The sequence below is a fragment of the Candoia aspera genome, chromosome 16 (assembly GCF_035149785.1).
Source record: "Candoia aspera isolate rCanAsp1 chromosome 16, rCanAsp1.hap2, whole genome shotgun sequence".
Lineage (NCBI taxonomy): Eukaryota > Metazoa > Chordata > Lepidosauria > Squamata > Boidae > Candoia > Candoia aspera.
The window spans coordinates 4,520,775-4,537,023 of NC_086168.1; the positions used below are offsets into that span (position 1 = coordinate 4,520,775).

At 48.4% G+C, this 16,249-nt stretch overlaps 1 protein-coding gene across 3 annotated transcripts in view; it reads left to right on the plus strand.

The window, feature by feature from the left end:
- The window catches only part of NUP214 (nucleoporin 214), a 66,874-nt gene extending 56,766 nt beyond the window's left edge, over nucleotides 1-10,108 (plus strand). For all 3 annotated transcript variants that reach the window (XM_063316420.1, XM_063316421.1, XM_063316422.1), the window contains exons 31-36: nucleotides 167-320; nucleotides 1,234-1,383; nucleotides 4,809-4,980; nucleotides 7,906-8,045; nucleotides 9,460-9,484; nucleotides 9,902-10,108. In XM_063316420.1, coding sequence (XP_063172490.1) covers nucleotides 167-320; nucleotides 1,234-1,383; nucleotides 4,809-4,980; nucleotides 7,906-8,045; nucleotides 9,460-9,484; nucleotides 9,902-9,935 — 675 coding nt within the window. In that variant the 3' untranslated portion in view covers nucleotides 9,936-10,108. The remainder of the gene's footprint in view (nucleotides 1-166; nucleotides 321-1,233; nucleotides 1,384-4,808; nucleotides 4,981-7,905; nucleotides 8,046-9,459; nucleotides 9,485-9,901) is intronic.
- Nucleotides 10,109-16,249: the final 6,141 nt, after the last annotated feature.

Consider the following 16,249-nt stretch of genomic DNA (forward strand, 5'->3'; position numbering starts at 1 on the left):
CCTCCCAGTTCATTTTGTTTAAACTTCTCAACACCCTGCCCTGCACACCCAGCAGGAGCAGGGCGAAGCTACTAGTCCTTATGATTTTTCATGCCGGAGCACCTGGCAATGCTTGCTTTTAAGCAAACAGAGCCGGTCCAACGTTCTTCAATTTTGTCTTTTGCAGCCGTCCTCTTCCAGCGGGGGTCTGTTTGGATCCAGCGGCGGCGGGAGAACGGGGGGCTTTTTCAGCGGCCTGGGGGGGAAACCGAGTCACGAGGCAGCCAACAAGAACCCCTTCGGTTGCACCGGCAGCAGCTTTGGCTCATCAGCCACTCCAAGTAAGTAGAGTCAAGCGCTTGGCCACTGCAGCCCTCCGGTTTGGCTGCTCTGCATAGCTGTCTCTTTGAAAGCCACAGAACTACAGGGCAAGCTTGTACGTGCGAACGGCCTATCTTAGCTAGAACTCCTCCCCCAGCGGAGGGTTTTCAGAACCGAGCGTCACTCTCCAGGCAGTCAAAATCACTCCTGTTGGATTCCAGATTTTTAGGCCAGCCTGAAAACTTTCCACTGCCACCAGAAAGTAAAAGGATTATATATCTCTGTGCATTTAGCTTTGGAAGTACTGACAAGCTTCATCTTCAAGTTTGCTGGAAGTACCTTTACCCTGTGTCAGCGGGGTGAATTTCAGCAGCTTACAGCTGAAAGACCTCTAACGAATATAAAGGATCTCTTAATGTAAACTACGCTGGAAGTCAATCATCCCCCAAGTCATCTTCGTAAACACCACCATTCATAGTGTTGGGGAAACGTTAAAGTTTCTTTAGCCAGATGGTGGGTTTTCAAAGGATCCTTAGTATTTCATGCCAGTAAGGCGAACCACAATTGTTTTGTACGTGAAAAAAATGTCTGGGGCTTTGACTTTCGAGCCACTGCCCCCCCAAAGTGGATCGCTCCACGTGTCTCCCTCCTTTGCAACTTAGTCAGAAGAGAATTAAATCCAAGACCCAGATTTTTTCTCCATGTGCAAAACAGTTGTGTTCACCCCAGAGGGGATTGCCACTCGCCATAGGTGACTAGCTAAGTTGAAACCCGACATCGACGTTATCTGTAAGCTGTTTAAACGCCTGGCCCTATTGAGGATTTCCCTCTGCCTCCTGAGGTTTGGATTCCTTGACAGCAGAACAGGGTGGTTTTATCCTGGTAAGAAGGGAAGAGAAACCTCTTTTTTTTCCCTCCCCCTCCCCATCGCAGATACATCGAATCTTTTCGGAAACAGTGGCGCCAAAAGCTTTGGGTTTGGCGCCACTTCCTTTGGTGAGCAGAAGCCGATGGGCACCTTCAGCTCCGGCGGAGGAAGCGTGGCATCGCAAGGCTTTGGGTTCTCCAGCCCGACCAAAGCAGGTATGAAGTTTCTCTTTGAATCTCGTTGCGATGCCTGAAAAAGAGGAGGGTCTCTCCTCTCCGCTTCAGGGACCCTGTCAAAGCATTAACCGGGGGCCAGCTAAGGTTTTGAGCTCTGCGGGAACTTGGGTTTTAAAAAAGGGATGGAGGTACGTCATTCTCAGGCCTCACACCCATAGCAGCTGCGAGATGGGCCGCAGGAAGAAGGTTTAGGCAGACCAAGATGCAGCACATGGGAAGATGCCAAGGTTTGCCCAGGGGTTTCTGGGACAGGCAAGATGTCAGGGAGGTGCCTCAAATCTCCCTGGTGTTGCTCTGAAGGCTGTGTGTGTGTGTGTGTGTGTGTGTGTGTGTGTGTACAGCAGGGCTTCTCCACCTTGGCAACTTTAAGATCTGTGGACTTCAACTCCCAGAATTCCCCACCCAGCTCATCATGGCTGGCTGGGGAATTCTGGGAGCTGAAGTCCACAGATCTTAAAGTTGCCAAGGTGGAGAAGCCCTGCTGTACAGTATCTTCAAAAAAAAAAATCTTTCCAGGTTAATGGGTCTCGGTTCTCACTCCTGCAAAAATCCCACCAGCCTTTTCATCCGAGGACAGGACTGAACCCTTCCCCTGCAGCTCGAGGAATTCCACCAGACATGGGCTGCCCTTTTCTGTCATCAGCCTTTATGGTTATGAGGGATGGAAATCCCTCCCTTTTGTCACTGAGAATGGAGGTGAAAATGCGCAGGTTGCCAAAGCTGGCCACTCTGTCATGTTGGGATTTCAGCTCCCGTCGTTTGAAGGGGACAGACTGTTTTCTAACTCCAGCAGCGGGTTGTTATCTCCGTTTATCTGGAAGAGTTCAGATGCTAGGGTTAGCTGAGAAAAGTGGCCATCTTTCCTCTTAAAATGTCTGGGGCAGTGTTTCTCAACCTCCACAACTTTAAGATGTGTGGACTTCAACTCCCAGAATTCCCCAGCTGGGGAATTCTGGGAGTTGAAGTCCACACATCTTAAAGTTGTGAAGGTTGAGAAACACTGCTCTAGGGTAAGACCCTGGCCCCTTTACTGCTGTCCTTCCCACTCTCATTGCTCATAAATGGTGGCTTTATCACCTTCCATATCATGTCTATTAATTTACAATATCCAGGAGGTTTCACAAATTACAGAAGCCCATTGACTGTCTGACAAAATGAACCCCATTCTCTTCAATAATTCAGCTGGCGTGCTTTTTATTTTGACCTCTCTGTCTCTCTCTCTCTCTCTCTCATTTTCTTTCTTTCATTTATTTATTTTTTTCCAGATAGTTGTGTTTACAGCCAGGTGATATCTATTACATTGGCCTAGACTGAAATTTCACCCGGGGGGTATTAAACGCATCCCCGGTCAAACAGGCGAAGAGCTATTGCTTGACAGGTCTCGATCTGGTGCATGGGTTGGGTGAAAAGTAAAAATGGGAAACGATCCAGAGGACAGTTGGGGAGGTAACGCAGATTACGAAAACACAGCTCCTCTTTTTTCTCGGGAAAGGCGCCCGGGGTTTTCGAGCAGGGAAGGAGGTGTCTTTGGAACCAGCCCATGTTGCAAGAAAGATGTAGGCAATTCTTTGTATTGAGGAGACGACAGATGCCTTGTTCTCCCCCCCTTCTCCCCACATTCATCCTCGAATATAAATTAGAAGGGAATAAATGGGGGGCTGTGCAAAATTAAATACACGGAATTCACTTCTTTAGGACCAGGTTATTGGCAGGACCATCTCTTCCCAGTTACATCTGCCCGTCCCATCAGGTCCAGCAGGAGAGATAGGCTCTGGGTCCCGTCTGCTACGGATTTCTGTCTGATGGGACCCAGGAGACACACCTTTTCTGCTGTGGCCCCCACCCTCTGGAGCATCCTTCCCCTTGAAGTGAGGATAGCCCTATCTCTGTTAGCCTTCTGGACAGCCTTGAAAACATGCTTCTTCCATCAACCCTGGGGATCCCATGGCGAGCTGGCTAAGCAGTTGAACAAGGCTAAATGACGGCTGTCCACCTGCTATCTTGGGGTTCTTTTACATCTTTATTCCTTTCTGCTTTTATTTTCTATTTTTGTTGTGATTTACGCCCAATGTTTTTTTTTTCTATCGGGATACCGTTTCCATTGTTCTTCTGCTCATAAGCCACCCCAAGTCGCTTTTCGGGAGACAGGCAGCTGTATAAAACCAGCTAAATAAATAAAGGTAGAAAAATCACACGGCTTTTCCTGGGCACTGGAGAAATACAAAGCCAGGCTCGGCACCCGCCGCGTCGAGGTTTTGCCTTTCAAAAGGACAGACCAGACCGAAGGGCCTTTCAAGAGAAGCAGCCAGCCGCGAGGGACCGGCCCCCGTACGCGGCAGGCTGAAAGGAAAATCAACAGAAGAGGCTCTAGAGAAGAGACCGGGTTTCGGAAGCTCAGGATCGTGGCATTTTTTGCACGGCTGGCCCCAAGAGGGAGTGGGGAAGAGACCCCAGTCCCTAAGAGTTGCAACCTGGAAGCCCACAGGATTGTTTTCCCAGGTCGGGTTGAGATCTCCAATAGGCAGCCTTCAGCCTTGCTGAAAGGGTTGTCATTTTCCAGGCGACATCAAAATTGCTACCTTAGCAACTGCTCGCAGGAATTTTTTTTTCCTTTTCCTTTTTGCCCCCTCCTTTGGGCTGAAAGCTGCAGGCCGCAGCGGCCGCCCGTCCCTCTCCTTGCATGCAGGCGCCCCCCTTCTTGACCTCTTTCTTTAGTTCATGTCCAAGGGATTTCTCCTTCAGGCCATGCCTGCCGAATCCAGGCCTCCCTTCGGCAGTAAGTGCGCGGCGGCGCAGGACGCATGAGGCCGGGGCTCTGGATGCTGGAGGGCCTCCCCCCACCCACGGTGTTTGGGTCTCGGCTCGCCTGCATGGGAAGGGGGGCGCGTGCCATCGGAAAGCTCCCAGCCTCTTGGGTGCAGGTTCCCTCCCGGGTGGGCCAGGGCACAGGGGCACCCCAGGCTGAATTGCATGGCCGGCCGACATTGGCCACTCCTTGCTGTGCCTCTGCCCAGGCCTGGCTGTCTTTGCCCCTCCATGGAAGCCTGGCTCCTAAAATTCCCCATGCCCTGGCAGAGAATTAAAAAGGCTGAGCTGGGAGGGGGCAGTTCTTCCGCTGCAGATCTAGCTTCCCAGGGTCCCCCCCCCCCAGCTGGCCGAACCCCCAACGGCTATTGCTGTTTGCCGGCAGCCCGTCCCTTGACCCCTGCCACTTTTACAGGTCAGGCACAAGCTGCCCGCTGCACTCCTGTGCCTGGGAAGCCCGACCCGTTGTTTTTTTTTCCCCCTCCCCATCTTTCCTCCCCCCTCCAGTTGATGGTGTGTGACTTTGCGGGTGTGTGTCTGGCTGTATATCGCTAGTGTCTATATTACCTATGTCCCTCTTTTGCCTCTGTTTTGCTCAGGTGGCTTCGGAGCTGGTCCAGTGTTCGGCAGCCCTCCCACCTTTGGGGGTTCCCCCGGGTTCGGAGGGGTGCCGGCATTCGGTTCAGCCCCAGCCTTTTCAAGCCCTCTGGGCTCGGCGGGAGGCAAAGTGTTCGGTGAAGGGACCGCAGCGGCCAACGCAGGCGGATTCGGGTAAGCTGGCTAAAGGATCTGGGGGCTTCCAGACCTCCTATCCTTCCATCACCCCCTGCATGCACCCCATAATTTCTCTCATCCCCCTTCTGCCTCGCCTTCATCCCTTGGGGATCCCCCGAATGATACAATGCCCTCCTGCAGTCCCCTGGATGCACCCCCGTCCCCGGGGAGGGAGCAGGGTGGGGCCGATCAGGAGCACTGTGACATCACGGTGCAAGCTCCACCCCTCCTGTCAGTCTGTCCCACTGTCCTGCGGGTGGGTGTGCATAAGCAGCAGAGCTTGCATTGCAGCATTGATGCCACCGAACCCTGCCACCCTTTCAGTCCCTCCAATGAAAAAGAATTGTGTTTTTCCTACCATTCCCAGGGATTTAGCAGCATGGTTGAGTAGCCATAGTTTGGGGCTGTGTGAAGCGACCCTTCCCCATTAAAAGGGGAATATGTAAATAAACCCCCCAACATAAGTTGGAAGCATATGATCAGATGCTCTGGGCATAAATTGGATCTTTTAAAAGATTTGGAAAAAAAAGAAATTGCCAATGAAGTACTTCCAGGTTAACTAGCTGAACTTACCATTCAACCAACTATTTCTTAGTTAGGAATATTCACCCTCTATCTAACACAACTTTTTGACCCTGGAGGGACCTTTGAAATATTTTTCAGGCTTCAGGGAACCCCTGCACACTCAGGCTCAAAAATAGGCTGGGAGTTACAAAATTATTATATTCGTTTCATGGGTAGGCCTGTCTATATGCACGAACAGTGTTCTTAAACTAAAAATAAAGAATGAAACTTACCTCTTGAATGTGAAATTGCCTGAATTTGAACTGACTTTTTAAATAAACTGTGATCTCCCAGGGAACCCCTAGTGACCTCTTGTGGAACCCTAGGGTGCCACGGAACCCTGGTTGAGAAACCCTGGTCTAACAGATCCTCTTTTATTCCCATCAGCCCCAGGTTGCATGTCAGTTCAGTGATTTTCCTTGGCTTATTCCTATCAAAATTGGGATGGTGCTAGAAAGAAAAGAAGGCCATCACCTCACCTACTTTCTGAGTACAGACAGTTCTTTGAAAATTACTCACCCCATTCAGGTTTTTTTTTTCAGTCTTTGCTGAATCTTCTGAATGTCATCACAGCTTCCTCCTCCTCTATAAAGGAAGGGTGACTGAACCAATAACCCTGAAGTTTGGGGCTTGTGTTACTGATTCTTCTTAAATTCAGTCATTGGCCAACATAAAAGAACATTAGGACTATAGATTAGTATTACCCACCCAACCTGAAATCCTGAAATTGCCTTTGAAAAGAAAACTTTCCTGCCTAATTGTAGTTCTTAATGTAACAGGAAATGTACTGAAAATTATTGAGTACTTACTTTTGGCTGGCTGGGGATTTCTGGGAGTTGAAGTCCACCCATCTTAAAGTTGCTGAGGTTGAGAAACACTGTATTAGACCAACATTCCTTATTCGCAGCAGGTGGTTTGCTTGGCAGTTTCCAGAAACAATTTTTAAAAAAATTAAAAAGCAATCAGAATGGTTTTTAAAAAGATGAAATTCCCAAACAATTAAAAAGCAAGCACGTAATGCCGAACAACGCTGCAGGCTGCCTTCTTAATTGCTAACGTGCGTTGTCCCAAAAGATTAGAGGCGAGAAACAAGCTGGATTTCAGAGGCTTTAGGATTTGGGGGAAGAAGTGGGGGAATATTCTGTTGTGGTGTGAGAAAATACTGCACCTCTGGATCAGCTTACTGCCCTGCCCTCCCGGCATCCGATGAAGCGAGCTATAGCTCTGCCTTTTAATCAGATTTCTTGGTCGAAAAGAGGCTACAAGATCCCTCCCAACTGTTTTGCCACCATCGACCAACACAGCTCTCCTCCTAAGTCACTCACTTAAATGCCAAGGTGAGTCAACAGTTTAGGTACTGTTGGGATTCTGGGAGCGGGCCGTGGGCGCTCTCACAAAATGGCAGCTGCGGCAGACGTGCCCACCGCTCCCCAAACGCATAGGGTTGCTCCACTCTGTGGGCCTCTGGAAGGAAAGGGAAGTGAGCTTGCTGTTTTAGGTATGTCGAATCAAAAGGACTTCTTATAAATTCAGTTAGACCCGGGAGGCGTCTTCTGGCACAGGCTGCCTAATCCACAGATAAGTCATTGGGGAGGAAAGATCACACAGCTGGGAAGTTACCAGTGGAATCCACTAATTCAGAAGCTGGTTTGCCAAGGACCGACTCTCTCTAGCCTAAACAAGAGAGAAATAGGGGCAAAGCAGATTTGGGAGTGGAAGATCCTGGCTAGTTAGCTCTAAGGTTTAAAATGCGCAACTCAGATCTGATAGAAGATGACCACTGCGTTCAGGGGACAAAGCGACCCATGATTTGGGAGGAAAAAGGCTAGGAAGATATATTCCTCCCTCCCTCTCCCCAGTTTGGCAGAAGCTGGCCCTTCATTCATGATTTAACATTCAGGGCTCGGTGGAGCCGGAAGCCGGGAAGGATTATAGGAAATGACACCCGAGCAGGAACTCGGCTGTAAAAGATGGTTTCCATGAGAGGTCTGGTCTGGGTAGGAAGCGGGGAAGAGGAGAGGGCATAAGGAGTGGCCTTGGAGGACAGGAGGAAGAGCTGCTCGGAAGCAAATGGTTAGATAAGGGGGGCTTGAGCCCGAGGCAAGGAAGTAACTGGAGAAAGCGTCTCAGAGCAGCCCCTCCCTGGCTCACACAAAGGGGATGCACATTCAGACTTGCAAGACCCTGTTATGATAAAACCCTGACCTATGCGGCCTCGGTTTCTTGATCTGGGCTGCCACGTTGGGCTGCCAAGAGGACCTAAGAAGGAGGGACTGCGCGCCAGTCCAGCCGAGCCCTCTTGGCATCCTCCTGGGCCCTCCTGACCCCACTCCTCCTCTCTTCCTCTCCGGCCCGCAGCTTCGGCAACACGGCCAGCACCGTCTCGTTCGGCACACTGGCAAGTCAGAACACCCCCACCTTCGGCTCCCTCTCTCAGCAGTCTACGGGTTTCGGCACACAGGGCAGCAGCTTCTCCGGCTTCGGGTCCGGTGGAGGAGGTAGGAGACGGGGGTCGGGAAGGGGGTGGGGGCGGGGAGGGGGAGCAAGGCAGCTCCCTGCGGTCAACGTGATCCAGGTTCAGGTCTCTGCTCCGCGGGAGCTGGTTGGCCTCTCCAGGTCGAATTAATTGAAAGGGGGAATTGCAGAGACAACTGGGAGGGGGTGAAACCTGGCCATATCCAACCCATCTCTCCACGCCGTCTGATAGCAGGAACAGGCAATTTGCAAGAGAGGAGGGGCTCCCCTTCAGCTGTCTGACATTCCCAAGAGCCCCTAGGAAGCTCCGATGGCATCACAGAGCCAGGTCAAATGTGGGGGGCTGCTGTTTCACTTTTAGGGGTGGAGGGAAGGGGAGCAGGCGGCCTCGGGGATGGCACTGCCAGAGAATTCAGCCCCCCACGCAAAATGTGGCATTTTGCTGCTGAGTTTTAGTGGTGCGGTCTTGGGGTATTGGAGTACCCATTCATGCCCTACAATATTGGGCAGTTGGGCAGGAAGGGGAGGGAAAAAAACATCTTTTATCAGCCATTTTCTTCTCCCCAGTTTAAGTTTCCCAAACAATTGGAAACCTTTACATCCCCAGATCTCTCAGGGTGTCCCATTTCTTGGGCAGAAGAGGCATGTGTGAACTTACCCTTCTGGAGCACCACAAATTGCTTCCGGTTCAAAAAGCAAAAAGGAGGGAGGGAGGGGAGTAAGGAGAGAGAGAGAAGAGGGGATGGATGGATGGATGAGTGGATGGGAGAGAGAGATGAGTGGGATGGATGGATGGATGGATGATAGATATTGCAGATAGATAGGATGTATAGAAGGGGAAGGGAAGGGAAGGGAAGGGAAGGGAAGGGAAGGGAAGGGAAGGGAAGGGAAGGGAAGGGAAGGGAAGGGAAGGGAAGGGAAGGGAGATGGATGAGTAGAGAGAGAGTAATGAAGGGGATGGATGGATGGATGGATGGATGGATGGATGGAGATAGATTAGATAGATAGATAGATAGATAGATATTGCAGATAGATAGGATGTATAGAAGGGGAAGGGAAGGGAAGGGAGATGGATGAATAGAGAGAGAGAAATGAGGGGGATGGATGGATGGATGGATTCTCTTCTGGAAATTCTAGTCCATCCCTAGGGAGGTTGCATCAACATGGTCCAGAAGGGTTGGCAAAGACCAACTCAAACCATCTGTAGGCAGTTTTCCCATCCCTAATTCTCATTCCTGGCTTCCAACATTTCTTGTTTTTAATTATCTCAAACGTCAGTTTGGGGGGGGGTGTTAAATTAGGCTCCCTACGTAGAAAGGAGGGCATTTTGAACCCAGCTTCGAAACCTGTTCTCTTGTCTTTTTGTAATGTGCTCGTTATTTGCAACTTACCCAGTGATCCTTTCCTTTTCTCCATCTCTCCCCCCCGCCCCCGTAGGATTTGGCTTCGGATCATCGAATGCGTAAGTCCACACCCCTGCCTTATGCCTTTCCTAGCAGTTGCTCTCTGTACGCAAAAGCTGGGGTAAAACCTATTAAAAATGCTAAGCCTGGTTGGATTTTTAATCAGCAGGAGGAGAGGCAAGCTTTGTCAGTTGTCTCATATCTCCTTGAGGAGCCTTAATGGAAAAGCCGAGGATCTAGCCGACAATTCTCCCCTGGAGATGATCCTGCCTTAGAAAGCTGCTGGTTGCTCACATACCCTGGGCACTTTCTATAAACTGAGATGATGGTTTAGCCCCTTTTGTTAAAGGACCATCGTTGGGAGATGCGTCCAAACTGCACGGGTTCAGACTCAGCCAGCTGAGTCTTATTCTTAATTCCTCGTGACTTTCTGGCTTAATCTCCCCCACCCACCCACCCCCATTCGTGTCTTTCAGATCCACCTCCGGATTTAGCGGCTGGAGAAGCTGAAGAGGCAATCGCTGTTTTGCTGTTCCGGGACTGCTTTTTTTTTAAACGTCACTTCCTCCAACTTTTTATACCAAACCACACCAAAAAAGAAAAAAAAAGCCTCATGAAATTGCCTATTTTTTTGTTAGCGAAAACGTTCCTCTGCCTCTCCAAATAAAGCTATTTTGTCTGCACTGATGCTGTTGGTCTTCGAATCCTGAGTTTGCGCATTTCAAAGCCTGTTTTTTGTTTTGTTTTGTTTTGTTTTGTTTTAAAGGGATCAAGTGGGTCGCTTCAGCAGGGGAGGGAGGTGGGAGCCGGATCCTTTACAGACCACAGAGTTCTCTTCCGTGATTTGTTTACTATTACAGCTACTCAGAGTTGTAAAGTAAAATCAAGTCTTCAGTAAAGCTGAATTCCTGACGACAACTAGATAGTTTTCTTGTCGTCAACCCAAAGCATTTGCCACTTCCTTCTTGCAGATTGCTTTGTCCAGAGAGATTTGAGATTTCCTAGTGGTGCCCCATCCACATCCAAGCCGGTTTAGCCTTTTTAATATCAGTCAAGTTTGCCTAGACATGACAACCTGCTGCCACCACCCAGGTCTGAGTAACAGCCCAAGGTGGGGTGGAAGAAGCAGAAGTTGATAACAAAGAAAGTTGAAAATCCTGTTAGTTTGAGCAGTCTTACAATGGCACAAATTTAATTTAGGGGAGGTTGGTATATTATTAGGGAATGAGGAATGAAGGCAAGGTGTGTTCACCATCCAGAACATTCACCATCACCCTCCCACAGAGTTCCCGTTTTCCAAAATCATGAGGACTAGAAGCCTTAAAAAAAAAAAGGAAGATGCAGGCACGGATGTTCACAAATTTCCTTTTGTGGCATGGAACGGATGCTGGACTTCTCTTCCCAAAAATAGCACCCTGTGGAAAATAGCACCCTGCATGGAATAGCACCATGCAGGTTCACATGGCAGTCGAGATCTGAGCTGAAGCCCTTTTAATGGCGTATCTGATTTTTCCTGCCTTGTTCTTGCTAGGCTATATTTAAGGCAGCTATTCTCTTGTTCGGATACTTCTTTTTTTTTAGTTTATCGTGGAAGACAGCTGTGGCAGCTGGCCTTTTATGTTTCCAGTGGTATCTATGAAGAATCCCCTGCATGTTGACTATTTCATTAGACCTTTGGTATCTTAATCACTCTTCTGAAGAATCCAGATCCTTCCTAGATGGAAGCAAAAAACCCCGCTCTTTCTAAGAAGAGAGACTAATTGACTGATCTTCGGTTATGTTTATTAGCTACGGTCCTTGTTAAGGCCATCGAGCTGTGATACTGTGGACAATTTTGCTGTAATGGTGGAAGAGTGAATGGGAAGTAAGGGGGCATTTTTGGTGTGCCTTGAATCCAACCCAAAACGTACATCCAAATAATGAGCCATCTAGCGCAAACGGTTGTATTATGCTGGCATCCAGGAGCTGCTCTGATCCTCTCCCTTCAATCCAACTGAATATTAACGGCTCTTTGTTTTTCCTTATTTTGGAGAGAGGAATTGTGTTCTGCCAAAACTTTATACGCAATCAGAACACAAAGACATCTGATCTGCTTGAGAGACATTAGCTAGTATCTCTGCTTGTGAAGATGCTTATATGGGTAGTTCTTGCTTAACAACCATTCATTTAGTGACAGTTCAGACTTATGATGGCACTGAAAAACTGACTTATGACCGGTCCTCACACTTATGACCGTCACAGCATCCCCACAGTCATGTGATCTCAATTTGGATGCTTGGCAACCAGTTCGCATTTATGACCGTCGCAGTGTCCCATGGTCACATGATTGCCATTTTCAACCTTCCCGGCCAGCTTCCGGTAAGCAAAATCAATGGGGAACCATGTGATTTGCTTAATGATCACATAGTTCACTTCACACCTGCAGTGATTTGCTTAATGACTGCCACAAAAAGTTGTAAAATCGGGTCAGATTCACTTAATGACTGCTTTGTTTAGCAACCAAAATTCCAGCCCCAGTTGTGGTCATTAAGCGAGGGCTACCTGTATTTTTAAAAGGGACGTGGTGGCGCTGCGGGTTAAACCGCTGAGCTGCTGAGCTTGCCGATCAGAAGGTCGGCAGTTCAAATCCACATGACAGGGTGAGCTCCCATTGCTAGTCCCAGCTCCTGCCAACCGAGCAGTTCGAAAACATGCGAATGTGAGTGGATTAATAGGTACCACTTCAGCGGGCAGGTAATGGCGTTCCGTGTAGTCATGCCGGCCACATGACCACGGAGGAAGTGTCTACGGACATACGCCGGCTCTTCAGCTTTGAAACGGAGATGAGCACCGCCCCCTAGAGTCGGACACGGCTGGACTTAATGTCAAGGGAAACCTTTACCTTTACCTACCTGTATTCTTAACTTTAGTGTGATTAGGAAGGGAGACAGGCAGTGTGTCATTAAAACATAGCACCTTCAGAGGGAGGGGGAAAAGGGGGCTTTGCCAACTATTTGAAAAATCACACCGGTCTAATGACGCAAAAGATACTGCGGACTAACATGATGATGAAACCAGAGTTATTCCTTCTGGGTTTTACAGATAAGGAATTAAAAAACAAATACAGGAAATTAATGTATTTGGTAACTGGCAAGATGGTTGTGTGCCAAAAGTTGGAAAAGCAATAAAATACCTACCATGGAAGATTGGATTATAAAATCAACCGAATTTGCAGAGATGGTGAAGCTGGCCAGTTTGGTCAGAGAAAAAAACAACAAAAGGTGCTTGTGCATGTGTGTTGTGTTGTGTTGTGTTGTGTTGTGTTGTGTTTTTTGTTTTTTGTTTTTTGTTTTGTTTTGTTTTGTTTTGTTTTGTTTTGTTTTGTTTTGTTTTGTTTTGTTTTGTTTTGTAAGACTGGAAACCTTATATGGACTTTTTGTTGAAAGAAGAAAAGATTGAATTGATGATTTTGGGATTCAGGGATGAAGAAGGGAGGAAGAGGATGGGGAAAAGATTAAGAATGATACTCGATAGAAAGAAGGGCATAACTATGTTTTTTCTTTTTTAATATTTCTCTTTCTCCTTATCTTACTTTCTATCGCTGTTTGTTTTGTATAATTTTGCTATGTTTAGAAATTCTAATACACACACATACACACACATATATATATATATCACACAAGCATCAAAAGAAAAGGTGCAAAGGAGGTGAACGAAGCCTGGAGATTAGGTTGAATGGATTCCACCTTTGGTCCTGTTGAAGTGTTTGTGGACGTGCCAATTCTGATGGGGTTTTCGGGGGAGGAATTGGGTGAGCTTGAGCAAATGGTTCAAAGAGCAGAGAACCTCAACTCTTTCTGCAGCCGTAATCGTAGAATTAATAGGTTTAGGCCACTGACTGCTAGAAGCTGGGAAAGGATTCATCCATACAGCTTCTAGCATGTCTGCAGATTTAAATATATAGATTTATTTGTTTTAACTGCCCCATTTGTTTCCCTCCTGCAGCTCTGCTGCAGCAAAAGTCTAGCGGTATCTCAAAGACCAGCACCTTGATTGCAACGAAGTACGGTAGAAGCTGCATTGTGGCTTGGAATGTTGAGTAGACCTCGCTGTTGTGGTTTGTCAAGCTGGACTTTCGGTTGAAGGTGCTGGGTAAATTGAAGCAGCGATAGCTGAGCAAATGGTGTAGCCGTTGATGACTCCTGGAGATTCCCACTGGTATCTGGTAAAATGATAAAACTCTCCTTTCTTCTGGAGAGTTTCAGCAGCAATCGTTCTTCCAACAAGCCATGAGGTTCTGGAACGCTTGAAATGCCTGCCAACAGCTGCTGCGATGCAAAAACCAAGGTCAGTGTTCATACATGCAGGACATTAATGGGAAATCTTAAACTAGAGTAGAATAAGTGAAAATACGTATATATTTATTTATTACTCAAATTTAGCCACCGCCCATCTCCCCCAAAAGAGGGACTCTGGGCGGTTTACAATAAAATCAAGCGCGAAATATAAACATTAAAATATCGTGAAACAATTATAATAAAACCCAACAAATAAATAAAATCCAAGAGAAATGTAAAATCCAGGCTGGTGGGAGGGACTCTAGGGTGCGAGCCACCCCCAAGAATGGTTATTCACTTTCCCACCCCAGGCGAGACGGCAGAACCAGGTCTTCAGGGCCTTCTGGAAGGTCAGGAGTGAGGGGGCCTGCCTCACCTCCAGGGGCAAGATATTCCAGAGGGCAGGGGCCACTACAGAGAAGGTAGTCCTTGTTTAACAACCACAATTGGGACCAGAATTTCAGTTGCTAAGCGAAGTGGTCATTAAGCGAATCCAATCCGATTTTATGACCTTTTTTGTGGCAGTCATTAAGCAAATCACCATAGTTGTTAAACAAACCACATGGTTGTTAAGCAAGTCATGTGGTTCCCTGTTGAGTTTCTTGCCAGAAGCCAGGCGGGAAGGCTGAAAATGGTGATCCCATGACAACAGGACACTGCGAAGGTCATAAATGCGAACCATTTGCCAAGTGCCCAAGTTGTGATCATGTGACTGCGGGAACGCTGTGACAGTCATAAGTGTGAGGACAGGTCATAAGTCGGTTTTTCCAGCATTGTCGTAAGTCCGAACCACCACTAAATGAATGGTTGTTCAGCGAGGACTACCTGTAGACATCTCAGGCATGTATAAAGGGCTTATGTCAACTCTAGCTTTCAAGGGAAGCTGTTGGTATTGACTGCAGTGGAAACCAGGTTCAGAATGGATAGGATGGGAGCTTGTTCAAAACTAGAACAGGTCCATGGTGGAGACTAAAATCTAGGACATTGTCGGTCCTATTTTAGACTCTTTCTAATATCATTAGGCCATTCCTCCCCGCTCTCGTTGCTTTATCCTCACTACTAAATGCCATGTCCCAGCACGCTACAGCTGGACGCAGTATCTTCCTGACCTTGGCTGCTCTCCAACAGCTTATCGCCAAAAGTAGACGAGGAAATTGGAAGCATCCCAGGAGGGATGCCAACAAAACTACTTCTGCAGTGTTGCAAAAAGTCACCCCCGGTGTTTGCGCATCCACAACGCAACCCGAAAGTTGCCTGTTCAACTTTCAGCATTACCCCCGCTGTGAGACGTGGTATTTGAAGACCCGGATGGGGTTCATTAAGATCTGGAGAACCTGTTTCCCCTTCTGTGAATTGGGGGGGGGGGCTTGAGGAGAAATATGGATGTGCGCCCCCCAACAGCAGTCATGGCTGCTGAGTGCACCCCACAGGCACCCAAATTCACACTCTAAGGGCAATGAGAAGTACATAGGGAATCCACTGATGCAGGCCACCACAGAGCTGCCACTGTTTCTTCTGAACGTTGGGCTGTGAGATTTTAAACTGGGGGAGAATCCCTCCCAATCATCTCCTTGAACCTTTCCATCTTCCTCCTCCCCGATATAATCTTAGGGCCCTGCATTTCCCACCCAAACGGCAACACGTTGGAGGTGGTGTCAGGTCCGGATCTGCGTATTTTTAACACACGTCCATGTTGGCGGCTCCATCTAGAGTTTCTTTTGCCGTCAAAGATCGCTCCAAAGGCAGAAGCTGGAAGTCTCCAAAAGGCATTCCGATTCGGCAGCTGCTCCCTCGCCATGCTGGCCGGGATCCAGTTATCAGCAGGCAGTTAATCTGAGCCATGGACCCATTTGCACCTCCCTTTAGTATCTCTGGTATGCAAGACCAAATGGGATTTGGTCAGCTGAAGAGCGTTTGTTTGTTAGTTTGTAGGAGTCACAGGGCCGCCCACCTCATGCAAAGACAATCCGTAAAACATAGTTAAAAGCATACCCTTCCCCCCAGGCGCCAAACCAAACATCCTTACAGCTCAACCCCCTCCCCATCCTAACCCAATGTTGGGGGGAAGAACCAGGTCTTCACAGCCTTCCAGAAGGTTAAAAGGGTAGGGGTCCCTGATCTTCAGTGGGAGGCTGGTCTAAAGGACCAGGGTGGGCTGGCTGCCGAGAAGGCACGCCTCCAAGGTCCCATCAGATGGCAATGTTTAAGGGAGGGGACCTGGAGCACACCCACCCTATTCAACCTAGTAGGATGGGCAGATGTCCTCAGGAAGAGGTGGTCCCACACGTAACTCGGTCCTGTGCCCTGTAGGGCTTTCAAGGTGATAACCAGCACCTTGAATTGCACCTGGAAAGCAACTGGAAGCCAGTGCAGGCCACGCAGAGGTGGTGTTACCGCGGGAGACCCAAAACTCTGTGTGTTGCTGCATTCTGGACCAGTTGCAGCTTTGGGATGATCTTCAAAGGCAGTCCCATGTAGAGCGCATTGCGGCAATCCAAACGGGAGGTG